The sequence below is a fragment of the Fundulus heteroclitus genome, chromosome 17 (assembly GCF_011125445.2).
Source record: "Fundulus heteroclitus isolate FHET01 chromosome 17, MU-UCD_Fhet_4.1, whole genome shotgun sequence".
Lineage (NCBI taxonomy): Eukaryota > Metazoa > Chordata > Actinopteri > Cyprinodontiformes > Fundulidae > Fundulus > Fundulus heteroclitus.
In genome coordinates, this window is record NC_046377.1 from 8,257,235 (window position 1) to 8,275,204 (window position 17,970).

General features: G+C 38.3%; 1 protein-coding gene across 1 annotated transcript in view; it reads right to left on the reverse strand.

Moving 5' to 3' along the window:
• Positions 1 to 17,970, reverse strand: part of dock4b (dedicator of cytokinesis 4b) — a 155,962-nt gene that overhangs the window by 102,722 nt on the left and 35,270 nt on the right. Inside the window, exons 2-5 of the mRNA XM_036148815.1 lie at positions 9,575 to 9,658; positions 4,050 to 4,090; positions 1,982 to 2,037; positions 1,792 to 1,888 (exon numbers count right to left, since the gene is read on the reverse strand). Of these exons, the coding sequence (XP_036004708.1) occupies positions 1,792 to 1,888; positions 1,982 to 2,037; positions 4,050 to 4,090; positions 9,575 to 9,658 (278 nt within the window). The remainder of the gene's footprint in view (positions 1 to 1,791; positions 1,889 to 1,981; positions 2,038 to 4,049; positions 4,091 to 9,574; positions 9,659 to 17,970) is intronic.

The window sequence follows — 17,970 nt, forward strand, 5'->3', positions numbered from 1 at the left end:
CACTGGAGCGCCTGGTAAAAAGGTGCAAAAAAGTCTCAAAATGGATTAATCTTTCATTGCGGCCTGATGATCGCATCCTCATTTTTTTTATAACCCAGCCTTTAGAGTACATCAGCAAAGAGTCCCATGTTAACGATTATACTAATCATCCAACCATTTTATCCAAAATCTGGTCAAAGGGGTAAAAGTTCTTTGGGGGGAACCTAGAAATCCCTTTCCCCAGGGACTCTCCAACTCATTCTGGGGAACTGAAGACGTTACATGACAAGAACATATATGGAGTCCGTCCTGATGTCGAGGTCGAGGTTGGGTGCAGCGTGAGTCGGGTGGCAGAAGAGCGGGGACACCCGTGCAAGGTGGTCCTGGCCATCAAAATCTTATTTTTGGAAAGTGGAATGTGAAGGAATATTTTTGATGAAATCATGTGTAACACAATTATTGACACCCCTGGTCATGATAGTTTATATAACTTCCCTTTGCCACTAGAACATAACATATTTTCCCAATAGTGATTACACTATACAGATGAGACGATATCTCTTTTAACAAACTCACTACCTCTTGCTGAGATGACCATGGAAACATGACTTTTAGTCTGGTGAATGTTTTCTTTGTCAATTTGTGTTGGTGATGTCAATTTTTAGGTTTTGTATCAGGGTCCAACTAAGGTTCGTTTGAAAATTTCAGTTAATTTATAGATTAGAGATGCTGCGCGCTCTGCCAGCGCTCTCGGGGAAACAGGCTCACGGTATCACAGTTCCTCCGTCCCACTTTCACATCATTTTACTTTCACATCGTTTTTGTTGACAAAAAGCTCAAACATACTCTCCTTTGAGCAAAACACCCTATTCCATTTTAAATATCTGGGATGTTTAGCGAACTTAACATGTCTTTATTTCTGATGTTAGGACAAAAACAAAACGCGTTTTAGCTTCTTAAACAGGCATATGGCATCCAGATAGTGGCTAACGATTGCTATAGAGATTAGACGATAATCAAGGTTGCTGTGGCCATTTGTTGAGTAACAAAGATCAAACCTGCCCTCCATGAATTGAATCTTCTCTCATCTTTACCATTTCGAAAAGTGGCCCAGAGAAAAGGGCTTCTGTGTCACCTTATATTTATTTCCATAGGAAAACAGCAAATCATAAACTAACAACACAAAAAGGCAACAGAGATGCTGATCAACTTCAAAAAGTCACATAAAATTACAAAAGAAAAAGCTTTAATTATATTTTAATTAATTAAACAAAATGTTTGGAGTGCTGCTTACTGTGGGATTTCAAACTATGAATTTTTATTTGTTTTTTTAAGAGGGAGACGCTCCTGCTATAAAAGATTCATGTTCTTCAGCCCCCTTAAACCTTACTACTAGGGGTGCCAATAAATGTGAATGGCTCTACGTAAGGGAAAATCATAAAAGGCTGATTAGTGAAAAATGTACAACTGTGTGAACGTTACTACCTTGTAAAATGCATTAAGTGACACGGCACTCTTTAGTGTGTCACAATACTAAGGAAAAAAAAAAGGCTAAAAATGGATTCCAGCTAATAAGCTTGTCTCCTGCTGCTTTTTTTTTTTTTTTTAAGAAATCCATGCTCTTCGATCTCAAAGTATTCATCAGTTCAGTTCAATCAGCCCCCCAGATAGACTAATGGGCCACAAACACAATCAATTCAGCAAATGAAAGGGTATGGAAAAGGCTGTAACTGTTTTCCAATCACCAAGCCCCAAATAAACTCCCATTGAACTCACGTCCGTGTCGGTTCGCTTGCATGTAATCATCCTTACCACATAAAGCTGTTTCCACATGGCGCCCCACTCTCGCAGCGTCGACGTCATCTCCGTGATGACCGAGTCCTCGATGGGGATCACGGTCTCATATTGCCTGCATATTTAAATGTTTGCGTGAACTTTTTATTTTTTTTTTTTAATTCCCGCTGTCCGGATGGAAACGGCAAACCAGAGCGGCATCACTCACCCTTTATTCTTCACAACGGCGTTCTTCAGGTGGACGTAGCTGGATGGGAAGATCCCCTTGGAGCAGAAGATAAGACAGGTTAATTGAAATGCTCACTCTGTCATTTGCCTCTGGCACTGTAAGCATTAGACTGTTTTCCATGCGATAATCAATGCAGCGCTAAGTATATGTGTGAATAAAATGAAGAAGCTCGGATAGAGGAAGATGTCTGAGGTACTGCGCACAGAGAACAAGCACAACACTCGCTTGACAGTAATAAAATCCAGAGTTCTTGAGGAAATTAGAAAGCAGAAATTCTGTTTACATCACAAAAATTCATCACAAAACACGTCCTAAACAGTCTTTAAATGACCCTTTGCAATAAAGTATAGGCTTTAACCATTTTCCTTATGTGGAAAAATATGCAAAAAAAAAGCTGAATATGGAAAAATATTCCAGGCTACATTCATACTGTCTAAATGTAATATATTTCTGTCTATCCATCCAGTTGTTTGTCCATCATTCATATCCACCTATTTATCATTTGAACTGTTTTTTAATAACCCATCCATCATCTGGCTTTTCTTCCATCCAGCTGTTAAACCATCAGGCTTGTCCAGCCGGCCAACCCTGTCCGTTTGTGCATATAACCCATTCACACACATATGTGCATCTATCCTGCTTTTCACAATCAGCTACAAATCTTAAAGATCATCTTTATAAGGAATGCATGTTTGATCAGATCCTTTATCAGAGCACAAAGATTCCAATTCTACTAATGCATAAAGATAAGGACCATTAATTTGCCAAATAAGGTATTTTACCAGGCTGAATGCATCTATGACAGTTTAAAAACAAATGTCCATACTATAAATAGCTAAGTGAGTAATATGAAACTTGTTACACATCAAAGATTACGTTTCAGATAGTTAGCAACATCCCTCTTCAAGATCTTGTTTTCAAATTATAAAAGAAAAGGTCCCATGTAGTAGAAGCCTAGATAAATAGCACTTAAAAACATGAATACTTTTTGGAGAACAGGGGAGATTCACTTGTTGAATAGAACATATTTAACCTTTTCTTTGGCATAATCATTTTATTTTTAAGAATACCCCAAAGCCCTGCATGCTTTCCTCTTTAATCAGCCACAGAGGCAGATTGCTGTGAAGTTCCAGTCTGAAGTTTAGGTTGTTCTGCCATCTCCCTTTCATCTTTGGCTTTGGTCAGACCGCTTCTGATGGAGAGGCTTATTTTTGATCACATTTCCATCAGGGTCATATTTATCCCAATGTCTTTTCAAACGAGAACTATGGAACGATTCTTCAAACCTTCCTGGAGGTCTGTTTGAGATGGTCATTCATGGGTCAGCTTGCCTTGAATAGGTTTTCTTTAAGGGAGACCTTAGATTTAGCGCATCCAACCAGCATAGTTTAACTAGTTTCCTTGTCCCTGTGAAGAAAGGCAATCCCCACAGCATGATGCTACCACTACCATGTTTAAAGGGCATTGCATATTCAGCTTGATTTGCAATACAGTTTCTTTAAAAACTTTTTCTAACAAACCTTCAAACAAGATGGGTTCCATAGAACTTCTGAAGGTGTTTTATTTAGAGCTAACATAGAAAAGGAGGATGAAGATGAATGTAATATAATAATTTTTTCTTCCATTTCCCAATTATTTGAGAAGTTAGGTTGGTCTATCATATAAAACCCCATAAAATACAATCAGCTTTGCGATTGTAATATCACAAGAAGAGAAGCGGTTTAAGGAAAATTAATACTCTAGGAAAATTATGTTTTTACAACTTTCACTGAAAATTATTTCACTTCAACAATTCAAAACTGTTCATTGAGAAAAATACAAAATGTGTAATTATTTACATGCAGTCTTATAGAACGGCAGAACTTTGGGAGGACAAGCTTTTGGTCCTTTTATAGCAGTAAATCACAGTATGTCGCACCAAAGGGACACGAAAGCTGGTGTAGCTGATGGGTTTTGAATAGGACATACAGCTCTGAGGGGGACTTTATGTATCATATTTTATATATTCATAAGTGAGGAGAAAAAAAAATTGGAAAAGTCTGCTTACCTTGATATTAGGATTCTTTAGAATGAATCCTCTATACCATCCTGTAAAGACAAAAAACAGATTAGACTGAATATCAACAAAGACTATATTATGGAAGAAGGTTTTTTTTTCATCTCATTGAAAGTACTACTGGTTCAATAATTGTATTTAGCTTTGTATTGTATAATTTGTGTGTGAAAGCTATCGGTGAGAGCAAATGCTGCCATTTAATGTGTGATCAATCATTGTTTTTAATTTTCCAGATATACTAAATATGTCTTCTTCCTGGATAGAGCTGCTGATGGGCCTACCGCTGCCGTTAACTTTTTGCAGTTTGTTTTTCATTCAAATAAAAAGTACCTAAAGTGTTTAGCCAATTCTTCATCCTGGACATGGCAACTATTTCCTTAACACTGTTGCCAAACTTTGGTCATGATGAAGGTTTACTGCCAAGTCAAAGTCAGTCATTTAATGCAGTCGACTGTGTTTCCTTAGATATCTTTTATATATTGGGATTGATTCACCAATGGAATGTGACTTCATTGTACTACAACTTTGATTGAATTTATCTGACTATATGACTGTACTGAATTGACGAGCCTAACTAGATTAAATATAACTGGACGTGGATAACATTTGTCTTATAAATGTAGTGACATAGAAGGTATGTAAAAAAAAAAAAATAAAATAAATAAAATCCTTTTTTTAACCAGCAAAGTTGAGCAGCCATTGAAAATTCTACTTTTGTTACCGTGTGTGATTCAGAGCAGTGAGGGGAGAAAAGGCTGATAAAAAGTCTCACAGACACCCTTTGAATGACTGTTACTCGCCCAGGCAGATGTTTAAATAAAGCAACCACCGCAAGTTGAACAAAAAAAAACAAAAAAAACTGTGGCTTACCTTTTCATACCATTACATGCTGCAAAACGGACTTGTATCAAATCGTCTAACATCTCATACTTTTTACAAATCCCATCCCAGACAGAAACAATCTAATGAATTTACATTTGTGTGGGTCTGAGCTGATGCGCTTCACCCAAAACAGACTGGGCTCTTTCCACTGTCACCGCTGCCATTGCAAGTCCCTCCAGATAAGTGCATTAGCTAAACAGCTCAGATGGTAAATGTATATGTACAAATGTAAAAGTATAGCTTTTATCTAGTCTTGACGACATCCAAAACATTTTACACTACAGTCTTAGTCATTCACCAATTCACACACACATTCACACCCTGATGGTGGTGAGCTATGTTAGTAGCTACAGCTGCCCTGGGGCAGGCTGACAGTGGCGAGGCTGCCATACAACGGCGCCACCGGGCCCTCTGACCACCGCCAGCAGCCAATGCGGGTGAAGTGTCTTGCCCAAGGACACAACGACAGAGACAGTCAGAGCAGGGGAACCCGCCAATTGCAAGACGAACCCCCTAACCTCTGTGCCACCGTCGCCCAGATGTAAATGTATCAGATTATTCTCATCACTGTTAGATTTCACCGGAGTATCAGTGACTTCCCTTTTTTTCGCCTTCTTCAGACAAATACAGTCAGGGTAGAGTTGAGTAATTTGTTGATCTGCACTGTGGGACCTATGCTCAGGTTTTCCAGAGATGAGTCAGTGTAGCATCTGCCCAACACTGGCGTAATGACACAAAGCCCTCTGACAGTAACCCTAAATATAGACAGTTAGGTGTGAGATATACAGTTAGAAGAACCAAACCTGACCAGCTTTTAATGACTAAGTGGTGTGAACAATTCCTGTGTGCAAGTACGACTTACTTCTATTCAACTTGCATGACTTAGACAACATATATTTTCCTAATGGGACAGTCCAGCAATAAGTCCAGGAGGGCGAAGCTAACAGTTAGTCCAAGAGGAGTCAAGACACAAACTGTCTTAAAATACCTCGAATCTCTAAAATTGTCAAACAGGGTAACGCAAATACTATTTTATGCCTGTGTAAACTGAGGCGGCATAACAGCAGGAAACATGTAGTTGAAATACTTTTGCTGAAGACTGCAATAGTAATTAATTATGATTATCCCACAGTCTCCACGCTCTGTTCTTTCTTCTACGTCATCACAATGTCCCTGCTACTCCCCCTGAGTTTCAGCATCTCATGCACTAAAAATACACATTGATGTGACCATCAAGAGCAGTTTAAGGCCACCTAAATGGCCAAATACATTACTGGCAAACACAGCATGAATGCATGGCACTTGAAAAGCAATTTGCCACAACAGACTGCACCCAAGCTGTAGTGGAATGTGTACTTGTTTATGATTTCTCTGATTAATCTGGAAATTAATATTTTATTCCCTCCACTTGGGAAGATCCTTGCTGAGGTGTTTTACTGCCATTTTCCATGTAAATTATAATTGGTTTCTTTGTAAATAGCCAGCCAGTACAAAAATCAGCTAAAGGTTGGTAAAACAGCACCGTTGTGTTTTTGACATTGGAGTCGTTTTAAGACAGTGGAAGGTCGCTTTGGTCTCGTTTCTTCTTAGACTTCAGCCTCCAGGACCAACTATCCGGGACTTATACTAGATGAAAACAGGAAGCTCTGAACCGCTTAATGGCATCAAGGCGTACAAAACTTCTAAAAAGCTACGACTGTAAGTCCGCAAAAATTTTTCATCAGACATTTTCCATGTTATTCTCCTCTTTCCTCCGTCTAAACTGTGCTCACATCACACTGTGACCTCTAGGTTTTTGGGCAATGTCATTTGTGTCTGCATCTGCGGCCATGAGAATATGTCCAACTTGATAAATATTACATTAGCATGTAAAAGGCCGGTTCAAAACACTAGGAATAATTTAGCCAACAATTACTGCACCTCAAACAGTCCTTTGCAGTATATATATATATATATATATATATATATATATATATATATATATATATATATATATATATATATATATAGCACAAATAGATATTGTGATGGCAATGTATGTGATTGTGATGGCAATATACCTTATTGTGCAGCCTTAGCAGTCAGTATTTACTGATAGCTTAATGCTACCCGATGTTTGAAAATCATTTGATGTATATATTTTGCATAAACACTGCTATGGCAATATTGGATGTGATAATTAATTGAATATCTTATTTGCATACAATATGAGCAAGTAAAACTCATTATATAGATTCATAGCAGAGTGAAATATTTCAAGCCTTTTTTTTGTAATTTCGATGCGTATGGCCTAAAGATAGTTAAAACCCAAAATGTGGTTTCAGAGAATTTGAATAAAAAGTTAAATATTGGATACTCATGGGGTCACACAATCACCCTACTAACTCAGTACAAGAGTAAGAAAACTCAACAGACGTCCAGAGGACAGTCATTGACACCCTCTGCAAGGGGTCAGCGCTTATTCACAGAATACTGTATCCAAACATATTCATAGAAAGTTGAGCGGAAGAAAAAAGTGTGGTAAGAAAAAGGGATATCAGCAGCTTTTAGAGGTGTGTCAAGAAACAAGTCAATCAAATAGTTGGAGGAGCTTACTGAAGAGTGGACTAGGGCTGATGTCAGTGCATCAGGAGCCACTAGGCACCGGATGAACCCTATACATGGACTACAAATGTCCCATTCCTTATGCAAAGCAACTCCTGAACCAGAGGCAATGTCAAAAGTGTCTTACTAGGAAATGAAGGAAAACTGGACTGTTGCTCAGTGGTCTAAATTCCTCTTTACAGATCAAAGTAAAGTTTGAATTTCATTGGAAAATCATGGTAATAAGAGTCATAAAATATTTAAAAGACTTAAAATATTTCACTCTACAGGTAATGACTCTATATGAGTTTCACTTTGAGAAAAAAGTGACAAAAATGTTTTGTTTTTTTAAATTTACCAGTATTGTGCAGCCCTTCTTCTAGTAATCTATAAAGAACAGTATGGTCTAAATATGTAATAGGCATTTACTGTTTCTGAATTTAGGGGCTGTTTAGTCTTTTTTTCAATGTCTATGTCTTATAATACAAATAATTAGTGTAACAATCAATATACCCTATCATGTGTTGTTATGATTATGTTTATGATATAAAACTGATGCTTTTCAGCTTCAAACAAAAGCAGTTAGATAATGTAAGGCATTAAAAAAAAATACTGATCCATTAAACTGTGATATTTCTCCTGAATTTGATCAAACCGCAGCAGCGCCATACCACGGCAGGTAAGATATTAATGGTTTACATTCATTCAACAGAACCTGGTTTTCAAATTTCTGAACAATCCCTTTAACAACAGCCCATTGGGATTGACTGCTCTATCAGGCAGAGCCGTTCCTAGTTTTAAAACAGTCAATAAGGGCCCTATGTATTCACTGACCACAAGAAATTGCTAAAATAAAGCTTAAAGAAACAGATCTTAGGAGCTAAGTTAAACAATCGATAGCTGAGGTGGTACATTATCAGACAGGAGCCAGCAGCCAGTACAGACACGGATAGCTTGTGTGTTTAGAAGTGTCAATAGTATCAACATGGGGCAGAGCCATTAGTCTGTCTCTGCTGCTGTCAAGAGCACGTCCCCCTGTCTCTTCACTGCTGGCAGGATTTTGATTTAGTTCCTCCCTTTTGGGCCAAGCATTCAACTGGCTCTACTATTGTCTACTTCCTCTGGGTCCCATACCACAATATCACATCCCTCTGACTGGCAAGATGCATGACGGCCCGCTCTTCAGCGTGTGTGTGTGAGCGCGTGTGTGCGTCTATGTTTTTTTTTGTCTCCAGAAAGGAAGTGAGAGATGAGCTCCGGAAGAGACCGAAGGTGACTGAGTGTTTGCAAACCGCTGGCTGATTAGACGTAGGAAAGCGTGCATAAAAAGCGCTGCCCTGCAGTGAAATGATTTCAGATCGTTCCGAAACTCACACGGCGCCAGAGAGGCGAGACAGAAACTACAAGCCTGAGAGAAGCGGAGTGGCAGAAAAATAACAGACTCGGGATGCTGGGAAACGAAGGCAACACAAATCTAACAAATCTCTGCAGGTGTTCACGGTGCAGGAGATGCTGCTCACTTTTTTTTTTGGATATATTGTATCATAACTTATCTCTGCAAAAGCACTCACAGCCCTTGAACTGTCTCACGTTTTGTCCTTTCTCTTCAAAATGATGTGGAAGGATTTGTTAATAAACGCACAATGAATGCATTTAATGTGACAAACTGTGGATAGGTTCAAGGGGTGGGAATACTCTTAACAAGGCACTGTACAAACGATGTAAAGTCTCCACTGTGTGGACAACAATGCCAAAACAGCATCAGGTTGTAAAGCTCTACCTTATAGATCTCTTTATTTCAATAGTACACTCTCTCAACATACGTTTGTTTCTAATTATTGGCGATAGTTTTAATAAGGGAGACTATAAAAAAAAGAGAGGCGCCATAACATCCTTAATATAACTTGCCAATGAGAAGCAGAAGTGAAATGCACATTTTGGCAAGTCAACTCAAGCGGAAGTGAACGATTTCCTTATATTTAGTGTTTAGTATTCTTTTTTTTTAATTTGGAGAAAACAGCCCTTTAGTGAGCAACGGTGTGCAACGTTACCTTCGCATTTCTCCAGGATCTGCACCGTGTCTCCGATTTCCAGCGGGAGGCCATGCTGGACGGTCCCTCGGAAACTGGCCAGCACTGCAAGACAGGATTAAAACACTCACATGAGCCAGTTTTGATTCAGAGCTGAGCTTTGGCTGTAGACGTGCGGGGGAAAGGTCTTAGCTTAAGCTGAGGAAAACAAACCAAAAACACTAAATAAGAACTAAATATGTAAGCCAACAGGTGCAATCAGTGAGACGCGAGTAAGATCCTGAATTTCTACTTAAAATCAAAACAAACAAAAACATTTGAAAACTGCTTTTGTATCTTAATGTATTTTTAATGGAAGTTTTGAAATTGAAGTTTTACCAAAGAATAAAGTTAACATAAGTGACATAGTGACAGGATGTCAAGACCGTTTTATCGCTAAAACAACAAAACATATTCTTATTAAATAGGCCAGTCATTCCAAAAGATGTGGGAATCATAAATCCTTTTGTGTCATGAATTTTTTGAAAGGAGCCCGTTTTTGACCCAACCGCAAAGCAATAATTTAAACTGCTGTAAGCCAGTATAAGCAAGTGGTAAAAAAACTTTTTTTTTTATAAATACCACGAATCCTTAGCAAGGCTATATTTTCTTGAGAGCTACGAATATAACCTTATGTGGCAAAGATTGGTCACTGGTATCAAGGTCTCCCAAGATTTTAATAAGTTACGGTTAAAAAACTTAAAATAAAACAGTTCCATTATGCTCTTTCTATGCTCCAAAGACATTACAATGAAAAGCCAAGGAAAGTGTAGAATGACCAGTTTTCTCTGGCTGTATCCAGCACAGCTTAAGATAAGATAAGATAGTCTTTATTGATCTCACATTGGAGAAATTCACTTGTCATATCGGCTCACTAGTCAGTCAATAGTCAGGAGTAGGAAAGGGTGCATCAGTTATATACAGTGTATCTTCCTATATACAGTGGATCAAAAAGTAAATGAGAAAAAAAAAAGAAAAAAAAATACAAAAGAAATACAACAGAAAGCTTTATAGGAATCGAAATTAAAGAGTCACCTCATATCAGTTTCATTAGGTAATGCTGTTTTAGAACAACTGTAGCAAGGTACAACCTAAGTAGATAACCCACGACTTTCAGATTGCTAAACTCACAGTTTTATGCTACGGTTTAATACCACATGTTAGCCATATTAAAATGTCAACAAAATGTAGCAGATGTTGATCTTTGCTTTTCCTTTTTTTTTTCTGACAGTGAGTACAAGAGTGACGAGAGTTTGTCCAAGATGTTTGGAGCATAGAGCAGAACAGCATTCCCTCTCCCCCACTCGTTGCTGTGCACAGCCAGCCAGCTGGCTGAAAGAAAGTTAATATATTTTTACTGTGCTTAAATGAAATGTCGTTAGGATTTTTTTTTTCTGTACGGTTATGGTGTAGAAACCAAATGCAGAACCACAGTGTTGGTATTATTGGACCTTAGTGCAGCATTTGATACTGTCAATAACTCCATTCTGTTAGAGCGCCTGGAAAATTGGGTCGGCCTTTATGGTACAGCATTAGACTGGTTTAAATACTGCGTAAAGGGCAGGGACTTTTTGTGTCAATGGGTAGCTTTACATCAGAGATGACAAAAATCCCATGTGGGGTTCCCCAAGGGTCCATCCTGGGTCCCCTACTAGCTCAGATCATAAAAAACAGCATCTGTTACCATATCTATGCAGACGTCACACACACCTCTACATAACCATGTCACCAGGTGACTAAGAACCAGTTCAAGCGCTGAGTAAATGTTTAGAAGAAATCAATGCATGGATGTGCCAACATTTTCTTTAATTAAATAATAACAAAATTGAAGTAATTAATTTCGGACCAATAGACGAGGGATCAAGAGTTAGCACAGAGCTTCAGCTGCTTCAGCTATTAACCACCGATCAGGCCCGAAATCTGGATGTAATGATGAGCTCTGACCTGAACCTCCATAAATAAATCCTGAGTTCCTTTAAATCAAGGTTAAAAACCTATTTGTTTAGAGTTGCCCTTAAATATTGATGGTGAAGTTTGTAGTTCAGCTTGTCTGACCTGCCGCTACTATTCCATAGCAATGTGCTTGCCTCTGCAATGTCCTCTGTCCTGTTTGGTTTTTGTTTTGTTCATGTACAGCACTTTGAATCGTCTTATTACTGAAAAGTGCTTCGTAAATAAACTTGCCTTACCTTGCCATCACAATTATTAAGCTAAAGTTGCTTTAAAACTACAACTGGTAAGCTTGAGGGGGACATTCCATTTCAACCATTAATTTATCTCTACCTCTTCTGTGTCCTTCGATTTTTTTATATGTATGTGTATGTGTATGTGTATTATGAATCACTGCAAAGCAAATCTACCTACAGGTACAAATTAAGGAACCTTGAAAATCAGCTGCAGGCTAAATACCAGAGCGGGTGGGTGACTGATTAACCAGCTGATTTCAACTTGTACTTGTGCTCCTTCATGATAAGCAGAACTACAAAAGGTATAATACTATAATAAATATATTTACTTATTAAATGTAGCAGTTGCTTGCTTTAAGCTTTGTCTTTGTGTTACAATTACAACAACAGATGACACAATATTGATAATGATGTCATTTTGGCAGTGAACATTGTGTTGGATTATTATTATTTTTTTACTTAAAAGGAATTAAACAATGCAATCCATTTTGGTTTAAATTGTGAATGCTGTAATACCTGTGGTCTTTTTATTTTAAATATCATACTCGACCAAGTATAAAAGAGAAATGCGTTAATCTCTAAATTCAAGTCGTAAGCAATGTTGATGAAAAGATTCTTTTTTAAAAAGGTACAGGTGGAGCAACTTCAGGTTTGTCCTTTAAAAGAGACAGAAAAAAAAGTTTAATTAATTAATTAATTAATGTTGCTTGGATTTGAAAGTTAGAATTATAGATGTTTTCAAAAAACTATCGAAAACATGTAAGAGAAATCTCACAAACCATAGAAAAGTTAGGAAAATTCTTTAAGTAGTAAATTCTTGAAGTTTAATAACCTGAGGAAAAACAAAAAGAAAATGTAACATTTAACTTTTTTAACAAGTACAAATGTAGTTAAAAAATATGCAGTATGGGAGAAGTGCTTCGAGCTGTAAAATCTTAACACTCATTAAAAGAAAGTGTCATTCTACAGCGCATCAACCATCCTCTCGAGACAGAGGTTTGAGTTGGCCGAGGTGAATTAGTCAGGGCTCAGTGTTTACATGCGGACACCCCAGGACCCTAACACTCATACAAACCCTTCAACGCATTAACTGTTCCAGCAACTACACAGGCAGCAAATTCACACAAGCGCCCCATTCAAAGAGCGACGCACGCTGGCACGCATGAATACACAGGAAGCCATTCACACGTGGACGCACACATGCAACAGAAGTGCGATCTGGGCTAGAAATGCACAACAAGAGTTCCCACTATGCAGCAGCAATCCTGCCACAGCTCAAAAATCTTCTTCATGCAGAGCTCATCCATTGTACTGGAACGCCGCTTGATAGGATATTAAGCACAGCATATCTATCTATCTATCTATCTATCTATCTATCTATCTATCTATCTATCTATATATATATATATATATATATATATATATATATATATATATATATATATATATATATATATATATATATATATATATATATATATATATATATATATTACCCATCTTGATGATTATACCTTAGAGCTAATGAAAACTGTGAGAAGTAATTTTCTGAAACAGTGTTTTGATACTACACAAGCCCAAAAAAAAATAAGAAAAATTCCTAAATTTGCCCCAAAGTGGCTGTCCAACACTCTCCAAGTTGTGGTTATCCTTGTTGCTTGTACATTTCATCTGGTACACTTTTTCCTTCCACTCAACTTTCTCCTTTAAAATGCTTGAATACAGCACTGTGGGAACAGCCTGCTTGTTTAGCCGCGACCTTTCGTAGCAAACCTTCGTTCGTGGAATAAGTCAATGACTGTCTGCTGTTTAGAAGTAAAATGTGCGGTCTTCCCCATGATAGTGTAAGACTAAACATTAAATTTCTGTATTAGAAATCCATTTTTATTGGTGCCACGTGATATTGCAATTGTCTGTAAAACAGAATTTAGGTTTTCATTTGGCTGTGAAGCATCAAAATTAGCGGAAATAAATGGTTGAAACCTTTTCCCCCTTTGGGGAATGTATACAAACACTTAATTACACGTTTTGAATTGACCTACTGAAACAAAGATGTCGATCGCATTCTACTTCCTGTCGATACTTCTGCACATTTCAGTACAACAGGAATTCTGTAATGCATGAATGTGTCTGTGTCCTTTGCATCCAAAGCTGAAGCATCACCAGCTCTCCTTGTTATCCCCAGATTTGCAGAAACACTCTTTGAAAAAAAAAAATGGTTTGTCACGTGCACATCTGCCTTTCTAATGTGCTCCAAGACATGCGCACACATGAAAAGAAACAAGCCTACTTTTTGTAATTTATTCAAAGCCCTGTCATTCACGCATTTACATGAAGACCAAGTCAAGCAAAAATCATTTGCTGTCTGCCCATCGAACGAATTCCCCAAGTTACTCCTTCAGTCTCAACTACCTCATTTATTCAGTTTCGACTCTTTAATTCTTTTTCCTGCTGTGAAATGAAGGCTTTGCTCCTCTCGATCCACAAGCCAGCTGCTATCTGTCTGCTATCCCCCAGCTGCCTGTCATCAGTCCGAGTGTCTGTCGGCTAACTTGGCTGACTGACCACCAAATTGTGGATCCAGAACAGTGGGAAGGAGTTTGATCTCAAAGGGGCAGTTTTTTTTTATTTTCTGTTTTTTTTTTTGGGTTTTTTTTGCTCAGTTTACACACAATGATCCTGAAGAACAAACAGTGAGACGGATACCATTCATGGCTGTCTGACCACACAATGGCTGCAGAGAGAAGGGGGGGAAAGGCATAGCAGTGGAAAAAAAAAAATCTAGCCAGACAAAAGCGCACACCATCACAAAAATATCCCATCAGAGTGAGGATCACTGAGGCGTGAGCGCGACAAAGTAAAGCAAAACAGACCTGCTCGTGCTAAAATATGACACGGACATGTAAACACTGTTCGACTGTCGGGCTGGCTGCTTTCCAGATGGCTCGCGATGATGACCAGCACTGCGGCCACGGCGAGGATAACCGTTATCTGCCCTGACACACAAAAACACACACTCTGATGCTATCTGACGCTGGTCCAGCGGGCGACGGTGACGACAGCGCTATTCTTGACCAGACTGCTCGTCCAGAAACCAAACGTTATAGGAAACCAGCGGCGGCCGGCAAGAGCCATGTGTTCATGAATAAACAAAGCATAATCCAAGAGTGTGGGGCGCTGTCAAGTTTGGCCACAAAGGGAAAGGTCATGAATAAGAAGCAAGGGAATGATAGCAGATTTAGAAGCCGTGATGGAGTCTCTGGTGGTGGGGGCACAGCAGCTTGATGCTGATGCGGTGTGTCAATGGATCTTTAAGGGGACTCGCAAGGCAGCACTTATCACCATCACAACAGCTGAGGTCAGTGCTTTGAAAAGCTGAGCTCTCATGGAGATAATAATCCATGAAATACCCGAATATCTCCACAATAAATACATGAAAAATACAATCTGTTTTTTTTCCATTTCTTCAGTATTGGCTGGATCTTATCAAATTTTGGGAAGAGCAATCTTGAAATCGGGAGTTTAATAGGAGCTCTTAAATGCGTTTTCCAGCAAAGCTGTTCTGGCACTAGAGCTGGTTCTCTAAAACCTCTAGTGAAAGAAGTCGGTTAAAAACTAGTTTCATTTTCCACAGCCAAATAGCCACACCACTAGCATGCCACTGTGTTATGAACATATATTTTTTTTTAGCAGGTTTGATCATCCCTCAGTTGTATTCTGAGTTTCTGCAAAGAATCACAATAGGAGGTAGAGAGTGTTATCATCGCAGATATGCATCTTGGTAACACCAGTCTAATTCATAAACACCGTTTTAAATAAACATGAGATGTTTGTGAGGTTTTTTTCTTCTAAAATGCCATTAGCAAATCTGACCTCCAATCTGCATTTAGAAATCAGAATAATCTTTATTCAGCCATGTGCGCACAATCAAGGAATTTGACTTTGGCCACAGAAATTTAAGATACATTTGTAAACAGTATGTTTTTTTTTTTTGTTTTAATCATATAAACAGTGCATTAAACAGGGTTTTTGTACAATGTTCAAGGCAGGATTCATAAACACTAGAATAAGAAATAAAATAGTTGTTTATGCTGGGGGAATCCAAACTGCAGCCAAGTTGGAGAGATCACAGGTTTAGCTATGGAACTAGTTTAGTCTGAGACAAAACCACGCCACAAACGTGTGTTCAGCCACCCCAGAGTCAATTTGGCAAATTATGCCATTTTAAATAAAGTGTTTTCTGAAAATGAACCAGTTCAAGTACACATTTCAGTCTGTTGTGCAGATTCTGCACATATCCTAGTTAGCTTATAGCTAAGCAAATACTAAGAGTCGGGGTCCTAACACTTGTGATTTATTTGTAGCAACAAAACTGCATATCTACACCTAATGATGGGAGAACATGACATATTTTAAGGCTAAATATTAGTTTATGTTTTTCCCCCTTGTGTTAATGTTGAATTATATATTTAAGTGGTCCCAAGTTGACTGTAAACAAAAGCAACAAAAGAAAACATAGGTTTGGATATTTTGTCCATGGAAATTTGAAATATTAGGGATGTATATATTTTCACACCCATTTACTCCAATACTCCTAAATTAAGTCACATGCAACCAATTTCTGTCAGAATCCACCTAATCAGTAAATAGAGTCATCCTGCGGGAAAACGTTATCTCACCAGAAGTCTGGCTGTTCTGCGATCGCCTCAAGAAGTTGGTTGGAGAACATTACAGAACAAACCGTATCACAAAGACCAAAGAGCAACATCAGACAGGTCGAAGGCTTTGAAGAAGTCGGGTGCCGTCAGTGTTAAGTTATAAGACAGGATTTTAAGCTTTAAATATTTTACAAATCACTGGCAGCAACATTCTACTACATCAAACTGAAAAAAACATAATTTGTCAAGTTTTTCCAGAAGTTCTCAATTGAAATTAGGTCTGAACTTGACTGACTAGGCCTTTCTAAGATAAGCTTTCAAGTAAACCGTTCACCTGGATTAATGTTTAGGATATTTAAATTTGAACTTGGGAACTGGAACCAAGGTCTCTAGCTACATCTATCTTTCTATCAACTTTGACAAGTTGTCCCTGCCCTGTCCGGTCCCTCCTTAAGGCCAATCGCCCATTTATCGCGACACTGCTACCAGTGATTTATAACATATTCACAACTTGAAATGTTGTCTTATAACCAAACACCACACCTAACCTCCCTGTCCAAAATGAAGAAAACCATTGTTTATGGAAAGAAGAAGAAAAAGAAGGAGCAACAAGTATCTAGATGTGACAAGATGGTAAAAACACCCTAAAAGACTGGCAGCTGAAGGGGAAATGAACTCCATAACTATTATATCTCTATCGGTGGAGTGGTTTTAAAACTTATTTAATGATCTGCCATAATGTGTCATTTTTTTGTTTGTTTGTTGGTTTATCTTAGAAATTCCTTGTTTTCTAATAGTAGTTAAAAGCTTTTTCCGCAAGTAATTTGAGATTAAGCAAAACCTGGTGCAAAAAAGAGACGCCCAGGAAGTAACAGTAAAGATCTCTAAGAATAATTATCTGACTGACTGTGGCATGTGTGACTGTTAGGTCACAGGCTGAATTTTGACCACTTTAAACCTTGCAGTAATCTGTCAGGATTATGTATGTAGATCTGTTTGCCATTTCCCATATGCATTCTAGTGACTAAGTCGAGATCCCTTTGGAAGGCCGCATTGCTTCGGATTAGGTTTACATGTGTTCTAGGCTGCCACTTGAAGTCAAGGCCAGTCAAACCATGTTACGTCCGGTTTGCTCATCGCCTCATCTAAGCTGCTTATGAGAAACATACCTCCACAGATTCCACCAAAGCTTTCGTTGAAAATTTAAAGGCATAGCTGACTTCACAAAAGTACACTGATCAAAGCACGGCGTTCTGGTACGTTACAACTTAAGTGGAGGGAAAAGAAGAAAGAGGATGCTGATTTTTAAGTCTAGAGCTTTAACTCACAATATGCATTACATCACGTGACATTTTTTTTTACACTGAATACGCCTTAATGTTCCTTTTAATCTAATTAGCCTAACCCCTGATTGTCTATGAGCGATCTCACAATGATCCACATGCATAATCCACTCCCACGTGTTAATTATACACCATTTATGTCATTAATATGTTAATTTGACATCACAGAAACTGGTGCGACTCCATTGGCC